We start from the raw sequence: 20,461 nt of genomic DNA on the forward strand, positions 1-20,461 counted from the left end.
TGTTTTGTTTAATTTTGCAAATTAATTACTTAATTACTCAATTACAGCCTCAAGTCTTTTTGAATACAATGCCACAAGCTTGGCACACCCACTGTATCTTTTGACCATTCCTCTTTGCTGCACCTCTCAAGCTCCATCAGGTTGGATGGGAAGCGTTGGTTTTCATCCAGGATGTCTCTGTACATTGCTGCATTCATCTTAATCTAGTCAAGGCGACCAAGAACTCGATGGTCACTCTGTCAGAGCTACAGGATTTCTCTGTAAGTAGAGGAGAAGTAGTACCAGTGGTTATTTCACGGATTATATTATCTTTAAAAAAACATTTGGGGGTGTAAAAAGGGTTACCGTGCTGTCCATTATCCGAGTAAATATGTTATTATTGTAGTTTGCAGTGGTAACATGACATACTGACATGTTTTAAATGTTTTCCCGTCCATAGCAAAATAATAAAATTAAATTAAATCAGAGACACTCGATATATTAATTGGTGCCATTGTTTTTTTCAAAATAACACACCTCTACAAGCAAGGCAAGTTTATTCATCAAGCACAATCCATACACGAAATGCAAATCAAAGTGTTTTACAGATAACTACAAGAAGTGTCATGATCCGTTGCCCAGGTCCTGTTTTGTTTAGTTTGATATTTCATTAGTTGTTGGTTAATTCTGTTTCAGCACACTTGTTTGTGTTCTTAGTTGCCATGGGTGCTAATTTTTGTCACCAGCCTCTGATTAGTGGTCGGGACGCTCACCTGCTCCTGGTCACTAATCAGAGAGCTATTTATTCCTTAGTCTTGTTCGCAACACGTGACATTTACGTTGGGTATTTATTTTCTTGAGAGTTTAGAATGACTAGTTTCTTGCTCCGTTGTCGACTACTAGTCTATTAGGCTTGGCTGTAGCTTCTAGTGCCATCGGCACGTTTTCCTTTTTTTTGTATCTTTTGCCTTATTTGAATAAAGCATCCTTCTTACCTGCACACTGCTTCTGGACGTCCTTCTGCATCTTGGGGAGGCGACCACCGCAAAATCATGCGACCCCGACGTGACAAGAAGGCAAAGAAAATAATGAATGAAAATAAAATCATCGGAAACATAATCATGAATTAATTAAAATCAAAGTTGTCTATGAATGTTCTCATTCATCCAGGTCGTTGTCATCTCAGGGCATTCAATCGACCGCAACTTGACTGTTTGGTTTGTCTTAGAAGACGTTTCGCCTCTCATCCGAGTAGACTTCATCAGTCAGTGCTCATAGACTTAGATTGGTCAGATCTAGTCTAAGACTTAGATTGGTCTGATCCAGTCTTAGATTGGTCAGATCTTGTCTCAGACTTAGATCGTCCGATCTAGTGTCAGACTTAGATTGGTCTGATCTAGTATTAGACTTAGATTGGTCTGATCTAGTCTTAGACTTAGATTGGTCTGATCTAGTCTTAGACTTAGATTGGGCTGATCTAGTCTTAGACTTAGACTGGTCAAATCTAGTCTTAGATTGGTCAGATCTAGTCTTAGAGACTTAGATTGGTCTGATCTAGTCTTAGACTTAGATTGGGCTGATCTAGTCTTAGACTTAGACTGGTCAGATCTAGTCTTAGATTGGTCAGATCTAGTCTCAGACTTAGATTGGTCTGATCTAGTCTTAGACTTAGATTGGTCTGATCTAGTCTTAGACTTAGATTGGTCAGAACTAGTCTTAGAATTAGATTGGCCAAATATAGTATTAGACTTAGATTGGTCAGATCTAGTCTTAGACTTAGATTGGTCAGATCTAGTCTCAGACCTAGATTGGTCAGATTTAGTCTTAGACTTAGATTGGTCAGATTTAGTCTTAGACTTAGATTGGTCAGATCTAGTCTTAGACTTATATTGGTCAGATCTAGTCTTAGATTGGTCAGATCTAGTCTCAGACTTAGATCGGTCTGATCTAGTCTCAGACTTAGATCGGTCTGATCTAGTCTTAGACTTAGATTGGTCAGATTTAGTCTTAGACTTAGATTGGTCAGATTTAGTCTTAGACTTAGATTGGTCAGATTTAGTATTAGACTTAGATTGGTCAGATCTAGTCTTAGACTTAGATTGGTCAGATCTAGTCTTAGATTGGTCAGATCTAGTCTCAGACTTAGATTGGTCTGATCTAGTCTTAGACTTAGATTGGTCTGATCTAGTCTTAGACTTAGATTGGGCTGATCTAGTCTTAGACTTAGATTGGTCAGATCTAGTCTTAGAATTAGATTGGTCAGATCTAGTCTTAGACTTAGATTGGTCAGATCTAGTCTTAGACTTAGATTGGTCAGATCTAGTTTTAGACTTAGATTGGTCAGATCTAGTCTTAGACTTAGATTGGTCTGATCTAGTCTTAGACTTAGATTGGGCTGATCTCATCTTAGACTTAGATTGGGCTGATCTAGTCTTAGACTTAGATTGGGCTGATCTAGTCTCAGACTTAGATTGGTCAGATTTAGTCTTAGACTTAGATTGGTCAGATTTAGTCTTACACTTAGATTGGTCAGATCTAGTCTTAGACTTAGATTGGTCAGATCTAGTCTTAGATTGGTCAGATCTAGTCTTAGATTGGTCAGATTTAGTCTTAGACTTCGATTGGTCAGATCTAGTCTTAGACTTAGATTGGTCAGATCTAGTCTTGGACTTAGATAGATCAGATCTAGTCTTAGATTGGTCAGATCTAGTCTCAGACTTAGATTGGTCAAATCTAGTCTAGCGGCTAGTGCTAAAACCCCAAATATTTATACTCCAAAAATGTTGTGCCTGGGCAAGGATGGTTTTGCCCTATTGTTACTTTAAAATGTTGGAATTGTGATGCATGATAGTGATGAGTTAAGGGACGTACAGTACGGCCTACATCCAGTAGCATGCTGGTGATAGCGTGTGTGTGTGTCTGTGTGTGTGTGTGTGTGTGTGTGTGTGTGTGTGTGTGTGTGTGTGTGTGTGTGTGTGTGCATCTGTGTGTGTGTAGTCTGTGGTAAAATGAGGCTAATGGAAAGCTGCTGGAGTAAAAAACAAAATGTGTCACTGGGACAAAGTAAGCCAGAGGTCAACAAGATCAGTTTCTTGATATCCCAAAGCTCTTCAGACATGTTCCGCATTATAAAACACACAACTTTCCATGTTGGCGTCAACCAATCCTCTTCTCCACGCCGACTGATAAAAATAGGGTAAACCTCATTATCTCATTATTGTGTGAAAACAAAGAGCTGATATTGCTCAGAGGAAAGGGGGGTTGGAAATGACACTATTGCTGGTCTGGCAGCCTCATTGCGTGCATGATGTCATACTTTTTTTTTCCACAGGCCAGCTAAGGAGATAGTTGAGGATATCAGGCATGGAACTGGGGATCGTTACGGAGCAGAGAAGCTCACGGAGCTCTGCAAACTACTGCCGGACAATGAGGAGGTAAATTGCACCCTTCGTCCCCTGCCCGGCTCCTCATCTGGCTCTGCTTAAAATGATCAAAAAGTGTGGCGTTACACCACGGTGTAAGATGTGGTCTGTTCCTTCCGCGGAAGGAACACGGTGAAAGATATTGGAATAGACTCCTAAACTGCAAGCTGGTTTTCCAGATTTTTTCCCCAACATCTGGTCTCTTTCAGGAATCCCGCCTGAGGAGGTTCAGCGGGGAGCGGCGATGGCTTGGAGAGCCTGATCTATTCCTGCTCCTGCTGGTGGAAGTCCCCAGGTACGCTCCACCTTAGCCCTGCTATGGATAAAATTACCCAGCAAACCCTTCCGCCCCCCCCGATAGCCCTGTGTGCCTTTCATTTTTTCCCCGCTCTGTGACTCACGTGCCTTCTCTTGAAATGACGTGTGTTTATTTAGGTGATGATCAGGAGTGCTTTTTTTTTTGTCTTCATCATCACTCATCCGCGCTTATTCACTCATCCGTCCCCCTCTTTTCGCCCCTTTCCATTAGTTTTCGCCTACGTTTGGATGCAATGATTCTCCAGCAAGAGTTTGACCCTGCTCTGACCTCTTTGTGTGTGGCAGCCAGATGTCTGAGGGAGGCGGCCAGAGGTAAAGGAACAGCAGGGAGTTATGTACTCTGCCCCTATAAAGATCTTTGTCTTTGCCCTTTTTCAATGCGCACATATAGAATTAGGTGGTAAGTGGGGAATGCAGAATACGGATTTTCTTCCTTTTTTGGGAGAATTTTAAAGGTGACTCATGATGAATTTCGTCTTTTCTGAACGTTAAATTTTACAATGTTGGATACTCGTGTCGAACAATATCAAACTGTCAAATTATAAGGCTCATGCATTTTGGCATGAGCTTGCACGCAGTTTTGGATGCCTCTGTTCGCTGGCTTTTGTAGTCACCGCGAGCTGGACGTACTTATTTATACAAACCCCGTTTCCATATGAGTTGGGAAATTGTGTTAGATGTAAATATACACTGAATACAATGAGTTGCAAATCATTTTCAACCCATATTCAGTTGAATATGCTACAAAGACAACGTATTTGATGTTCAAACTGATAAACTTTTTTAGTTTTTTCAAATAATCATTAACTTTAGAGTTTGATGCCAGCAACACGTGACAAAGAAGTTGGGAAAGGTGGCAATAAATACCGATAAAGTTGAAGAATGCTCATCAAACACTTATATGGAACATCCCACAGGTGAACAGGCAAATTGGGAACAGGTGGGTGCCATGATTGGGTATAAAAGTAGATTCCATGAAATGCTCAGTCATTCACAAACAAGGATGGGGCGAGGGTCACCACTTTGTCAACAAATGCTTGAGCAAATTGTTGAACAGTTTAAGAAAAACCTTTCTCAACCAGCTATTGCAAGGAATTTAGGGATTTCCCCATCTACGGTCCGTAATATCATCAAAGGGTTCAGAGAATCTGGAGAAATCACTGCACGTAAGCAGCTAAGCCTGTGACCTTGGATCCCTCAGGCTGTACTGCATCAACAAGCGACATCAGTGTGTAAAGGATATCACCACATGGGCTCAGGAACACTTCAGAAACCCACTGTCAGTAACTACAGTTGGTCGCTACATCTGTAAGTGCAAGTTAAAACTCTCCTATGCAAGGCGAAAACCGTTTATCAACAACACCCAGAAACTCCTTCGCTGGCCTGAGCTCATCTAAGATGGACTGATACAAAGCGGAAAAGTGTTCTGTGGTCTGACGAGTCCACATTTCAAATTGTTTTTGGAAACTGTGGACGTCGTGTCCTCCGGACCAAAGAGGAAAAGAACCATCCGGATTGTTATAGGCGCAAAGTTGAAAAGCCAGCATGTGTGATGGTATGGGGGTGTATTAGGGACGGCGTGGCGAAGTTGGTAGAGTGGCTGTGCCAGCAATCGGAGTGTTGCTGGTTACTGGGGTTCAATCCCCACCTTCTACCTTCCTAGTCATGTCCGTTGTGTCCTTGGGCAAGACACTTCACCCTTTGCCTCTGATGGCTGCTGGTTAGCGCCTTGCATGGCAGCTCCCGCCATCAGTGTGTGAATGTGTGTGTGAATGGGTAAATGTGGAAATACTGTCAAAGCGCTTTAAATACCTTGAAGGTAGAAAAGCGCTATACAAGTATAACCCATTTATCATTTATTAGTGCCCAAGACATGGGTAACTTACACATCTGTGAAGGTGCCATTAATGCTGAAAGGTACATACAGGTTTTGGAGCAACATAGGTTGCCATCCAAGCAACATTACCATGGACGCCCCTGCTTATTTCAGCAAGACAATGCCAAGCCACGTGTTACATCAACGTGGCTTCATGGTACAAGAGTGCGGGTACTAGACTGGCCTGCCTGTAGTCCAGACCTGTCTCCCATTGAAAATGTGTGGCGCATTATGAAGCCTAAAATACCACAACGGAGACCCCCGAACTGTTGAACAACTTAAGCTGTACATCAAGCAAGAATGGGAAAGAATTCCACCTGAGAAGCTTAAAAAATGTGTCTCCTCAGTTCCCAAACGTTTACTGAGTGTTGTTAAAAGGAAAGGCCATGTAACACAGTGGTGAACATGCCCTTTCCCAACTACTTTGGCACGTGTTGCAGCCATGAAATTCTAAGTTAATTATTATTTGCAAAAAAAAAAAAAAGTTTATGAGTTTGAACATCAAATATCTTGTCTTTGTAGTGCATTCAACTGAATATGGGTTGAAAATTATTTGCAAATCATTGTATTCCGTTTATATTTATATCTAACACAATTTCCCAACTCATATGGAAACGGGGTTTGTACATTAAAGGGGAACTGCACTTTTTTATTTTTAAATTTTGCCTATCGTTCATAATCCTTATGGAAGACTAAATGTTTTTTGTTTTTTTTGTGCATTCGAATTTGTAATAATCAGCTTGTTCTAGGTGGGTAGCAATGCAGCTAATGGGAGCGTTTCAATTCTACCACTAAATCACTTTAAAATGCATCCAAAAACCATCAACAATACTTAATTTACATTCCGTAACCTGTATAATAACCAAACTGTAGCGACATAGATATTGTAAGAGCAAACACTAAGAAACTCTCTTTCTATCGTAGTAACACATTGGCGTGTTACGGTATTAGCCGTAAAAGCCAACTACGGCAAGAGATAAGCTAGCTTTTACGTCAGCAAGAAATACGTTTGCGTTTGTAATGCTCAGAAAAATGCGATAAGACACCAATTTGTACTGACTGAAAAACATGAACAATCATATTACAGTGTAAAGTTTCCTGTTTTGTTTGTACACCGCTAGCTTGACCGTATATACAGTTGTACTAAGAAGCATGACGTGCTGCGTGTATCACGATCAACTTACTCGATAGACAGTTGTCTGTTTGATCCAGCTGCCCGGGGACATTTTTTCCCGGTTTATTTTGGGTAAGCACTATATTTCTGTCGGCATAACTTGGCTCAGAGTTCCACATTTGTAGCGGCATGCTGGTCCTGACTCTCTCGGCTTCCGTCTGCTCCAATGTTTTACCTTCTCTTTACGCTTTCTTCGGTAAGCAGCAGTTCCTCCGTATATTCAGGTTCAAAAAGATAAGGTTGTGAATCCTCATTTGTCAAAAACTAGTCATCTTCGTCGTCTATTACAAAGTCTGCCATAATTAGAACACACACACACCGGAAGCAGGAACACACATTTGTTGCCGGAAGTGCGTTTCTATGGGAACGGAAATAAATGCGCTGACAAAATAAGTTCCAAAATATTGAACACATTACATATTGTTATGAACGTGTCTGTTACTACATTATGTATAGACTTGCAGTGTGTATACAAAAAAGTTGTTTCTAGACGGCTTTGAGGGTTTTTTTTATCATCTTTATAATCCTACAAAAAAAAAAAGCTGTGTTCTTGTCTCTCATTGTTATTGTTAACGATAGGCAAAATTCCAACAATATGCAGTTACCCTTTTAAAGGGGTCTTAATATGCAAAATAAACTTTTCTTACACCTTTGTACCTGTTTGTGTATGGATCCTCATACCTTCCAAAATTTGAATCAAAACTACAAAGTAATAAAACCCTTTTGTCTCTTTTTAAACAAGCTTTTAGGAATTTGAGACTTTAGTGATGTATTTTACCTTAATTATGTCAGCAGATATCTCCATATATGGTAGAGGTTCACCTCATGAACTTTGCGCGAGTCCGCCATTTTCATTCAGTTGTAGTCCAAAGTTATTGTTAATAATTTCTCCATTTTGCTCTATCGTCTTGTTGTGGGGCAGACTGGCTCGTGCATGCACATGCATGTTGAAATCCTCCGCTGTTGCCATCTTTCATAAAAAGTAGCGTATAGTTCTAATTTATATCTGTCGGTAGACTAAATATGTAAGTGCTAAAAACTACAACATGGCTGACAGGGTGGAGACGCCTGGAAGAGGGCTTTGACACGTAAATAAAGCTACCTACAAAACACAACATTCTGAAGAAACAGTCAGAAAGCGACTTAAAGATGGTCTGACTGTAAAACATAATTTTGCAAAATTAAAACATCATGTTGTGACTCCTTTAAGTCAAGCTGTCAGTTCTACTTCAGGCTATGAGGAAACCCAAATAAGTAAGATTAAGTATTATTTTCATTTAATCATAGCATGTGCACAGACGTGCGACATGCAGTGCCATAAATGCTGTTAAAAGCATTTTAAAAGTCAAAAGTTTTTTCTCTGATTCAATCAACTGTGCAGGTGTACCTAATGTTGTGACCGGGTGAATCTATATGTTTACGAAGTTTGTTTTCGACCGTGTCTGGAAAAATAATTAAGGTGACGATTTCAAGATATACAGTATATTTAAACAGTGTACATTTTCAAAAGATAAATTATGATACTTATGAACGCCACTAGAGTTCGGTCTTGTTAATTTTTTACTTGAATCTTTATCTCCCTAGAACTGCTGAGCTGTCCTGAACTACACTCTATCCTCCGTTTGGTCCTTAAAGCAGGGAACTACATGAATGCTGTGAGTGCCTCTCTCTTCATTGTTTCTTCCACAAACCTGATAAGGCTGACATTTTGTTTGTGTACAATACACTGTGTGTCACTCTGACACCCCCTATCTTTGTTTGAAATGATCACAATGTGTCTGTGTGTCTTTACTTTTTCAACCTTGTATGTGGTGTTCTTAGGGTGGATACGCAGGGAATGCAGCTGGATTCAGAATTTCATCTCTGCTCAAACTGGCTGACACCAAAGCAAACAAACCCGGCATGAATCTGCTCCATTTTGTAGCAATGGTTAGTATCTAGAGTATGCATTTAGAGCGAGAACTGGAAGTTAAAAAGATAGCAAATAGCCAGATAAATAAAAAATAAATGAAAATCCTGCAGATCAGTGCCCAAATTGCAAAAGTGTTGAATAGAATAGAACAAATATAATTAACTTTAAAATATCTCCTGGCAAAAAGGTTTTTGTCACTTTAGGACTATATAGACAAACTGAAATGGACCAAAAACAATAAAGTTGACTATTAAAAAACAAAAAACAAAAAAAACCAACCATTATTTAAATGTACTACTTTTTTTTCCCCTCGTTGTATTTATTTATTTTTCAACGTGTCCCTGATACTTTTTCATGCAATATTTAATGTATTTCATCTAAGAAACCAATTTTGTGTTTAATTGTTTTACTTCATTTGGGACAATAGCTCCACAATCATTTGTTTGTCTCCACAGGAAGCTGTGAAAAAGGACCAGAGTTTACTGTCATTTCCTAGCCAACTGGGCCATGTTGGCTCCGCCTCAAGGTCGGTCTTTTCCCAAAACATGGATTCCATTATGAATATACAAGCTAAACGCAATACTACCAATACTGCAGCTGCTACAGACAGCAAAAGCACATGTTTAATTGTTATGTCTTTGTAGTATATGTTTCTAGAACTTTTTTAATGTCATTTAATTGTCTTTAATGTCTGTTATTTAAATGTTGTGATTTTATGTTTCCATTTAGGTTGTGTGAGGAGTCTGTGTTGGAGGATTTATCCAAGTTAAAAAGCAAAGTGTTGGCGCTGAAAGCAAATGTCCAGACGGAGGCAGAAATTTTGGAGCATACACAACTTTTCCTGGAGGTATAACACATTGATCCAAGTCACAGGTCCCATATTATACAATTTTTCAACAATTTGCCGTAAGTGTCAGAGGGCCCAGATATAAAAACATATGCAGTGTAATACTGCACTTTAAGTGGGGTAGCCATATAAAAATGTAATGTCACGGTTATCGTGACCAAATTATTACAGTTATTATCATTATTACCACAGTATTGTTGAATGTGCTCAAAAAGTACTTACACTGTAATATTTTAACCAAGTTTTATTTAAAAAAAAAAAAATATATATATATATATATATATAAATTAGGGCTGCAACTAACGATTAATTTGATAATCGATTAATCTGTCGATTATTACTTTGATTAATCGATTAATAATCGGATAAAAGAGACAAACTACATTTCTATCCTACCAGTATTTTATTGAAAAAAAAAAAACAGCATACTGGCACCATACTTATTTTGATTATTGTTTCTCAGCTGTTTGTACATGTTGCAGTTTATAAATAAAGGTTTATAAAAAAAATTCAAATAAATAAATAAAAGTTTAAAAACTAATTAAATAAAAAATTGCCTCTGCGCATAGCATAGATCCAACGAATATATATATATATATATATATATATATATATATATATATATATATATATATATGTATATATATATATATATATATATATATATATAAATAAATAAATAAACACAATACATTTTTTGGCAAAATAAACATTGGATATTATTCTGGCTTCTTAACAGCCATATTATTTTTATGTGTGTGTTTAAATAGCTGGGTTGCATATGACGTTTGATCCGTTGTTCTTCTTCGCGGCTTACTTCACACGATAGTCGAGCAGCTTGAGCGTAGCATTAAAACAAGTGAGAGTGAGTGTAGAGTTTGAGCAGAAAACCCCTTATTGCTGTTCTGTTCTTGGGTGTTCCAGTCGTTCAAATGGAAAGATAAGAAATAACTTTCATAGAATCCCGAAAGAAGTGGTTCACAAAGGTAATAAAGTCAGGGGGAAAAAATGAAAGTGTGTCCAAGAAAATGGCTCTTGAAAATGATCACTTTCATCATCTTTTGGAATACAATCAGACCATGCTTGTGCCTGCAGCGATTACTTTGTAAAATGTTTGTTTGAAGTAGTCTGTGTTCTATTGTGGTTTCTATGTCTAAATATAACCACCAAGACCTGCTTGTGCAAATAAACTAACGTCATGTTAAGTCATAGTAATAAATATTGTGATTGTTAGTCCAATCCACTGTATTTTTGCTGTCCATTTTCATAACATAAACTAAAAGCTTAGTTGTTGTTGTTGTGCAGAAAAGCCAAGTGCTTTATTTGACACGGATGACCACATTATAGCATCTTTACTGATATTTGTTAGCATCAAGAAAATATTCTTAATAGTATTAATAAACTAGATGAATGAAACTCCCCTAGGCTCAACAGCATATACTGAATCTTGATATCATTAGCAAAGATTCATGCTGAACAACAGGGACATCTCTTGCTCAATAATGAGGCAAAATATACACTTTACACCATAAACAACTGCAGACATGAATTGTAGATGACACAAATATTTGTAGCAGGAAATCACTACCAACAAACGTATCCTTCCACTTAGCGTCACGGTCACAGCAGCACAACACTCGTTATGTCAAATCAAATACAGTACTTAGCGATGCATGAATAAGTCCAACTTTGTCTTTCACCGATTAATGCTTAATTTTTGGACCACTCCCAGATTTAATGACATGATGTGCCTCTAATCTTTTCTTCTCTAATTACCGTGAGTGTCAAATGAAGTGAGATCGTAGCAAGCAGTAACCTCTTGGTGATGACAAATGGTTTAAATCTATACAAAATATATTTTTCTTGAGTGTAAAAATCCACTCCATCCCATTTTAAATATTTTTTTCATGATCAGTTTTAAATTTGCCTCTAAACCTTTCAAAATATGCCCAAATTTGCACTGATTCAGGTAAATAAACAGTAGCCTAATGGGACTCAAGACTATCGCCTGAAACCCGGAAGTGCCCGGATCCACCTCGGGGTCACCTGATTGCAACCCAGCTATATGTTTATCTTCGTCCGTTTTAATTTGTAAAGTTTCTAGTGTTTTTTTAATGATACAGGAAAAACGGTAACTTCACTTTTGGTTTATGTGACATCCCGTGAGTTCACTTCCTGTTGTAGACACTGTGTCATTATTTCTAGAGATTGATCACTGATAAGAGAGCACAGCCTGTAGGTTCAATAGCTTAGTTGGTCAGACTGCAATTTGTTGACACAAGTTTAGATTATGGTATGTCGTTTCTTTAAGAGGATATACTTTAATGCCTCTTGTTTTCATGTTCGCATTTAAGCTAGCTTGCGTCTCCAGTAAATGAGCAGTGTCACCGGTCAGTGAGTTTATCAAAGTGTTATTAATCACGGTTTTACGCTAATTTTAATTGAACATAGTAATACTAACTGTTGAGAATTTTACTGCAGATTATCATTATACTGTTTTTTACATTCCTGAGTCCCAACGTTTTGATGGCATGTATCAGTAACGTGTCTGTTTCAACAATGTATGAATAGGGAGTAAGAGGGTAAACATTAGCTGCAATAGAATAGCTATGAGTGACTGCGTTAACTTCACAGTCACAATTTAACAGGTTGTCATAGTTTAGCCTATTGGCACAAACAAAAACCAAATTATAAAATATACTGTTCCCAAATCTGTACTGTATCTGATTGACATAGTTGGCAGATCTCAAGGCTTTATTTTAAAACATGAAGTGAAGTAATGCTTTCCTAGTGGTTTGAGTGTCCGCCCTGAGATCGGTAGGTTGTGAGTTCAAACCCCGGCCGGGTCATACCAAAGACTATAAAAATGGGACCCATTACCTCCCTGCTTGGCACTCAGCATCAAGGGTTGGAATTGGGGGTTAAATCACCAAAAATGATTCCCAGGCGCGGCTACGCTGCTGCCCACTGCTCCCCTCACCTCCCAGGGGGTGATCAAGGGGATGGGTCAAATGCAGAGGACAAATTTCACCACACCTGTGTGTGACAATCATCGGTACTTTAACTTTAACTTTAACTTTGTGAAGTGGTAGGCGTCTCCGTGAGGCGGGCTTATTTCGCTAGGTGTGGGCCAGAGGCAGTTTCATCAGAGGTTTTTCCTTCCTGACCAAAACCTTCCACTTAAAAAAACGATCGTTGGAATGCATCATCTCTCAAAATTTCAGCAGAATTGAATGTTAGAAAATCATTAAAAAGTATTATTTGCAAACAAGTGGACCGTTTTTAAAGTGAAACTTTCCATTCAGTACAAAGATTTTGTTGAATCCATTGTTTACTATAGTGTCTGTGTCTGTGTGCAGATGACAGAGGAACGTCTGAAGGAGGCAGAGGATGAAGTTGAGGGTATGAGGATGTCAAGTAGAGCGCTGGTGGATTTTTTTTGTGAGGACGACAGCACATTTAAACTAGAGGAGGCCTGCAAAGTCTTTGACTTGTTTTGCCACCGCTTCCAAAAAGCTATCAAGGTTAGAAGCAGAAATAAAATAAGTCGAGGCTCAGAACTACTGTATATACTCATTCGCTCTTTTCTACAGGAGAATGCAGAACGTGAGCTGAAGGAGAAGAATCGTGTGGAACGTCAGAGGGTGATTGGGGAAAAGCGCCGCTCTCTGGCTGTGTGCACAGATCTGGATCCTGGCCTCAGCCTGGCCAGAGAGCCTCACGGTCACGACAACCAAGATGAGCTGGAAAAACTTCTGGAGAAAAACTTGAGCTACACTTGGAGCCGCCGTAGCCTGAGAAACTCTGAGTCGCGCAGGTACTCCCACCACCTGTACAGTGACAAGAGTTTCCCAGAGCTGGGTAGCAGCCCAACTTCCTTCAGTTGTCATTCGAACAGCTCCTCAGATCACGAGAGTTCTGTCGTGCTTTGTAGCTCTCCAGAAATGGAGGGTACTTGTTCTCCCGTTGGTCAAGGACATGTTTTTGTAAGTGGCAACAGGACTCAGTCGAATATGGAGGGTGTTCATGACCCTCTTATTGCATCATACTCTCAACACGGACATGGATTTACACTTAGGAAACATGGGTCTAAGAGTTTTTCTAATGAACAAATAAGTGGAAATACGACTACAAAGAACACTGAGTTTTCCCCCTTCTCCTGTCGGAATTCTGCTGCTATAAACACTGATGCACCTCCCCAGACCTCCAGTCATGGACACAGCTTTGGTCTACCAATGACTGATAAGAGTCATTCCCTCCAGAATAAGTCAAATGATGTGTGTGCTAACAAGAGTGGAATACTTCACAGTGACAACCGGGCTGCATCTGTGATGTATCGAAGATCTGAGAAAGAATGTGTTAATGTTCCAGATAAAAGGGAGTTAAAGCCACTAAACACAGGAATTAAAGTAAGTTCTGCGATATCCGGTCCTGATGAAACTCTGAAAAAGCAAACAGACACAGAAGGGCTGTTGACTCCTCCTGTCAAGGAGACTTGGATGCCACCCAGTCTTCCAGAGTTCAGCCAGTCACACCCAGATGAGTGCTCGGATGTCCCGAGTCCTGAGAGGGAACAAAGAAGGTCATACTCTTGCGTGGGGGAGACTTTAGAGTGCCACACTCTTGTGAAAGGCCTCCGATCCTATGACCCCTTGTCAGCCCCTACGTCTCCACTCCCGCGCCCTACGCCAAGCCTCTGCTCCAAGTGGAGAAAAGAGAGAGAGAGTGATCCTCGGGAGGCGTCATTAAAAGAGGAGAGTCGAGGCTTTAAGCTTCCGGTGCGGAATGGGATCAGGGCCAAAAGAGGACTTGGGTCACGTGCTGGACCGTCTAACAGCCCAGGTATTTCAAAGGTGCGACCTGAAATGGAGGCTTCAAATAATTCTGCCCCTGCCGTGACACAGTCACCAGCCCCAAGCCGTCCAACAAGCTCAAGTTTGTTTTTGCGTTCAACACCTGTCACACAACCTACTTCACTTCGTGCGAATGTGAAAAGAAGTAGCAGCACACGTGAGAGGCCACAGACAGTGAATGACACACAACCTCCAGCTAAGTCCGCCCTAAACAAAAGAACGCTAGAGAGACCAACCGCAGAGAAGGTCTTAAACAGGACCCAATCCACCTTCATCCGAGGAAGTCCTTCGCGTGTGTCCAAACGAGTCGCCCCCAACTCTGAGACCCCGGCTACAGCCCAGGCTCTCCCTTCCCACAATCCATCGTCGGCCACCGCCAAGACAATACGTACGACAGCCATATCTGCCACCCAGAACAACAACCCCAAAACTGCAAACACGAGCGTCTCTTCTGCTACCTCTAAACTCCCTTCACGACTTCCTGGTTCCAAAATGCCTCGACCTGCTACAACACAGCCACTGTGGAAGTAAAAATAAGCCTTTTTATCTCCTGGAGTCTATGCAGATCTGGCTATTTCTGTACTTGATAGACTCCACTGCCGTGTACATCTTGCGTCTGTAGCTGATCTACTTTGCTATCAACCGGGACACGTTATCTCATGTGTTTCACGCACTGGCAGAAGAGTAGATCCTCTAAATAAGCCCTACCTCCTTTTTTACGTCCATTTGTGTCCTTTGCAGGCAATAGGATGCAAGTGTGTAGCAGGTAAATTCTCGATTGGTGTATGAACTAACAGCCAAATGTGCCCAGTCAAAAACCATGAGTGCTCTTGGCAATTAAAAGGTGCATTCATCAGCAGCCTTTAGGTATAATATTGTTTTCCGACACTGTGATGCGGATGCTATTGTGTTCCCACTCTTGCTTGGTACAAACTATGTATCTTGTTGTGAAAGCCTCATTCTGATGCACATGTTTTTACTGAAGAAAATGCCATGAGGAGAATTTGACTGCTTTATTACGGTTTTATATGAAAAAATTTATAACTGAATAACATTGGTTGTTATTCACTGTATTATGTGGATTTGTAAATAAGATAAATAAAGGAGGTGTTGAGGAAAATGGTATTCCATCTACTTATGAGAAGTTGTTTTAACTTAATTTTTTTTTGTTTTGCCTCTGTGGCATCTCTTGACACAGTACCCCCAATTCTGTAGGTGGCTGTCGTCATGGAGATGCTTAAGACGCTGCTTCTGCCAGAACAAGGGTTGGGGTGGAGGGCAACTGCGGGTGTCGGGGTCCCAGCAGTGGGAACTCTCTCTTTACAGGCCACAGTGACGCCAGAACTTCTTGGGAAACGCAATAAAGCTGTGCCTCTTTTGTATGCTCAAGTGTCCGGTTGTCGCAGCACTATAGCCTCTTAACCCCCAGTGTGTAAAGGTGACATCATCAGTGAGTCTCCAGTGGAGCAGGAGTGGTCCAAAGTGATCCCACTTGGAGTTGCTTTTGTCTATTCTCCATGGATCTTAATTTTCCTCTTATGCCAAGCGAATGTCAATTGGGTATAGGCCTGCGCTGTATAAACTAGAGGAGGGCATTTGACCGAAAGTGTATAAGTAATGGTAAAAAAAATAACATCCAATTAATTATTTAGGTCATGTAAGAAAAAAAACACCCCATGCTTTTTAATATAATGCAGGTGTTTTCCAACCATTATTTCTCAAATGTGCTTGTAGATACACTTGAGACAAAGTCAGTACAACTTAGGAAAAATAAAAGCACTGACAGGCAACACTACGGAGCCCCTAAAGCAGTGGTGTCCAAAGTGCGGCCCGAGGGTCATTTGTGGCCCCCAGCTAATTTGTTAACGGCCCCCGGCACATTCAGAAAACACTATAATCAAAAATAAAAACGTAAAAAATTTTAATAAAAGAGTAAACCGTTGAAATGTAACAAGTAAAAAGTTGCAATGTTGACATTACTAACACAAAGCTGCCATGCGGACTGTTATTGACCTACTGAAGGCTCCAATTACTTCACATGAACAATTCCACTTTGAAACATTTTTTTGGGGAAATATTGCATATTTTGTGCGAAACAAAGTTTTCTTTCACAAAAAGGGCATCAAACAAACAAATATGAAAAAAAAAAAAAAATCTTACAATCAACAGATCTACAGACTTAAGCGTTAAAAGTAAAAAATATAAATATAAATTTGGTTTATTTTCAACACTTACTCTTTATCTTTTTTTATTGTTATGAATTATTGACCTATTTAAGGCTCCAATTACTTCACATCAAATATTCCACTTTGAAATGTTTTGGGGGAAAATGTTGCATAGTTTGTTTGTTTGCCATATAAATAAGGGTTTTCACATAAAGGGCTTAAACATAAAAACATTTTTAAAAACTTTATAACGACAGACAGACTGGAAGTGATCTCGAGATTTAAGCGTTGAATAAAAATAAAAAAAAGATGACATTTTTATGACTGAAACCCTCCCGACCAAACTTGAGAAAAGCCATAAAGGTTAAAAAAACAACTACCGTATATATTGTATTGGTTTTAAAAAATGAAAAAATATCAAAATGGCCCCCACATGCTTTGATTTTTCAGTCTGCGGCCCTCAGTGGAAAAAGTTTGGACACCCTTGCCCTAAAGGGAAATGGGGAAAAAATATTTTTTATAACATTTTTTTATTTTTTTTTAGACATGTATCTCGTGCGCACAAGAAACTTTGTATACAGTTATAACAATTAAAAATAAATGTATAATTTTTTATTTTTTTTTAGACATGTATCTCGTGTGCATGTCTAAAAAATTTTTTTTATACATATATATTTTTTTTAGACATTCATGCGCACGAGATACATGTCTAAAAAAAATAAATTATTATTTATTTTATTTATTTTTTTTATATAACTTTATTAAAAAATTCTCATGCGCACGAGATACATATCTAAAAAAAAAAAAGAAATTACAATTATTAAAAAAAAAATGTCCCCCATGTACTACATGGGGGACATGTACTACACCGTATACAGTATAGGCCAAACGTTTGGACACACCTTATTTATTCAATGTATTTTCTTTCTTTTCATGACTATTTACATCAGGGGTGTCAAACTCATTTCAGCTCAGGGGCCGCATGGAGGGAAATCTATTACCAAGTGGGCCGGAATGGTAAAATCATGGCATGATAACTTAAAAATAAAGACAACTCTGGGTTGTTTTCTTCGTTTTACTTTGGCCAAAAATAGAACAAGCACATTCTGAAAACTTACAAATCACAGATAATCCTCTGGACAAATCACTTCAAGTTTGTTGAAAATTCTGAGGAAATTGGTGCAGCTTCAAAAAAAACAATGAGCTTAGACTTTGTCTCGGTGTATCTACAAAGCTAGGATTAAACTTTAAAGATTCAATCAATCAATCAATCAATGTTTATTTATATATCCCTAAATCACAACGTGTAAACTCTTCTAGGTATCTATTACCTCCTTTGTCATGTCCACGTATCAATCCAGTGCTAACTCAACAAACCGTAAGAAACGGAGGTAAAAACTATTCAGAAGGGTTAAGTTTTCTCGTTTTTGACAGAGACATGATGGGGGAGTAAGGGAGCCAAATTAACGATGTGTTTGAAGCACAAGACATAAAACCCAAGATTTTTTCTGTTTCATTTCGGTCGAGGGAGAGGAAGACGCCACGCTTTACTTTGTACTTCTTGCTAGTCCTAACAGAAATGCTATTGTGACATCCAGTGGACACATTTAGAACAGCAGTTTCTTTCTTTCAAAATACTTTAATACTTGGCAAACTCATCACGCGGGCCGCATAAAACCTGTTCGCGGGCCTGATCCGGCCCACGGGCCGTACGTTTGACATCCCTGATTTACATTGTAGATGTCACTGAAGGCATCAAAACTATGAATGAACACATGTGGAGTTATGTACTTCACACAAAAAGGTGAAATAACTGATAACATGTTTTATATTCTAGTTTCTTCAAAATAGCCACCCTTTGCTCTGATCACTTTTTCGCACACTCTTGGCATTCTCTCGATGAGCTTCAAGAGGCGGTCACCTGAAATGGTTCTCACTTCACAGGTGTGCTTGAAGCTCAGCGAGAGAATGCCAAGAGTGTGCAAAGCAGTAATCAGAGCAACAATGGGTGGCTATTTTGAAGAATATAAAACATGTACGCTTTTTCACCTTTTTTTGCTAAGTAAATAACTCTGCACGTGTTCATTGATAGTTGTGATGCCTTCAGTGACAATCTACAATGTAAATAGTCATGAAAATAAAGAAAACGCACTGAATGAGGAGAAGGTGTGTCCAAACTTTTGGCCTGTACTGTAGGTACATTCCCTGCTTAGGCTGCTGCCCCCGCGACCCGACCTCGGATAAGCGGAAGAACATGGATGTAGGTACATCTTTTGCCCAATCGTCACCCTTGTTTTGTGCGGCGGTTCAAGAGTAATACAACGAGGTGAATCAACAGTTTTTTTACACCCAAGTATTGCCCTCTATTTTGTCTCGATATGTCTAAATAATTCCACACTCATCAGTAATAACGAGCAATTACTCATCCCCAGAGGAGCATGCCTTAGCGCATATGTCACAAGTGTCTTTGTAATCATTTTAGTATTACGAAAGGGGAAGGGAGGATAAAATATTATTTATTTGATTAGTCTACTTAACTATTGCAACATTTGTACCAAATATGATTATTTTTGCACACGCAATTGCTCAAATGGATACAAAAACACAAAAACTATTTAAAAAAAAACGTTCACATTTAGACGCATCCGCTCACCCATGCAGACTGGACACTGGCCGAGAGTCAGTGGGCGGCCGAGGGTGGAGTCGGCTCTCTTGGTTGCTTTGTTGGGTCCGCTCCTGTCTCTGGCCATGCTCCCCCCCGGGGAACACGGCAGAGGCCACCACAGTGTATATCTTTTTGTTGTTGTTGTCTTTGTTTTACTTTTGTAGCTGTATGTAGAAATGGCTGGTTACATCAGCTCTGCTCTTTTAGTGTCTTTAATGTTCTTTGTGTTCTTTAATGTTTGATGTCTCCCTCTTACACACATGCTTATGTGTGATTGATTGATTGATTGATTGATTGAAACTTTTATTAGTAGATTGCACAGTACAGTACATATTCCGTACAATTGACCACTAAATGGTAACACCCGAATAAGTTTTTCAACTTGTTTAAGTCGGGGTCCACGTTAATCAATTCATGTGCTATGGCTATGAGGTTTTTTTCCCCCTTGGCCTCAGTTTGGACCCCCACTCCAGGGGCCCAGGCTTAGATTGGACCCTCCAGTCTGTCTCCCTATATCAATCAATCAATCAATCAATGTTTATTTATATAGCCCTAAATCACAAGTGTCTCAAAGAGCTGCACAAGCCACAACGACATCCGCGGTACAGAGCCCACATAAGGGCAAGGAAAAACTCACAACCCCAATGGGACGTCGATGTGAATGACTATGAGAAACCTTGGAGAGGACTGCATATGTGGGTGACCCCCCACCCCCCTCGGGGAGACCGGATGCAATGGAAGTCGAGTGGGTCTGACATAATATTGTGAAAGTCCAGTCCATAGTGGATCTAACATAATAGTGAGAGTCCAGTCCATGTCCTGTCATTTTTGTCTGATCTTGGATGGGATTGTGCTGAAAATTTGAATTTCCCCTCGGGGATTAAGTATTTCGGATTCTGATTCAAGCGAACTATAGTTGCATGTTCGCATAATTTTGTAAAGATAATTCGAGAAGAGGGCAGCACGGTGGAACAGGGGTTAGTGCGTCTGCCTCACAATATGAAGGTCCTGGGTCCGATCCTGCGCTCGGGATCTTTCTGCGTGGAGTTTGCATGTTCTCCCACTCCAGCTTCCTCCCACCTCCAAAGACAAGCACCTGGGGATAGGTTGATTGGCAACACTAAATTGGCCCTAGTGTGTGAATGTTGTCTGTCTATCTGTGTTGGCCCTGCGATGAGGTGGCGACTTGTCCAGGGTGTACCCCGCCTTCAGCCCGATTGTAGCTGAGATAGGCTCCAGCACCCCCCGCG

General features: G+C 39.9%; 1 protein-coding gene and 1 long non-coding RNA gene across 2 annotated transcripts in view; one reads left to right on the forward strand and one right to left on the reverse strand.

The window, feature by feature from the left end:
- The window catches only part of fhdc2 (FH2 domain containing 2), a 28,289-nt gene extending 12,613 nt beyond the window's left edge, over window positions 1-15,676 (forward strand). Inside the window, exons 4-12 of the mRNA XM_062045821.1 lie at window positions 3,311-3,413; window positions 3,611-3,696; window positions 3,931-4,031; window positions 8,354-8,424; window positions 8,591-8,698; window positions 9,137-9,207; window positions 9,411-9,528; window positions 12,888-13,052; window positions 13,122-15,676. Coding sequence (XP_061901805.1) covers window positions 3,311-3,413; window positions 3,611-3,696; window positions 3,931-4,031; window positions 8,354-8,424; window positions 8,591-8,698; window positions 9,137-9,207; window positions 9,411-9,528; window positions 12,888-13,052; window positions 13,122-14,912 — 2,614 coding nt within the window. The 3' untranslated portion in view covers window positions 14,913-15,676. The remainder of the gene's footprint in view (window positions 1-3,310; window positions 3,414-3,610; window positions 3,697-3,930; window positions 4,032-8,353; window positions 8,425-8,590; window positions 8,699-9,136; window positions 9,208-9,410; window positions 9,529-12,887; window positions 13,053-13,121) is intronic.
- Window positions 17-19,353, reverse strand: LOC133649065 (uncharacterized). Its single transcript, XR_009825977.1, has 3 exons — window positions 19,200-19,353; window positions 975-1,005; window positions 17-258 (listed from the first exon to the last, which is right to left on the reverse strand). It is a non-coding gene; the product is annotated as an uncharacterized LOC133649065 (long non-coding RNA).
- Between the last annotated feature and the right edge of the window lie 1,108 nt (window positions 19,354-20,461).

Source organism: Entelurus aequoreus, linkage group LG04, assembly GCF_033978785.1.
Source record: "Entelurus aequoreus isolate RoL-2023_Sb linkage group LG04, RoL_Eaeq_v1.1, whole genome shotgun sequence".
Classification (NCBI taxonomy): Eukaryota; Metazoa; Chordata; class Actinopteri; order Syngnathiformes; family Syngnathidae; genus Entelurus; species Entelurus aequoreus.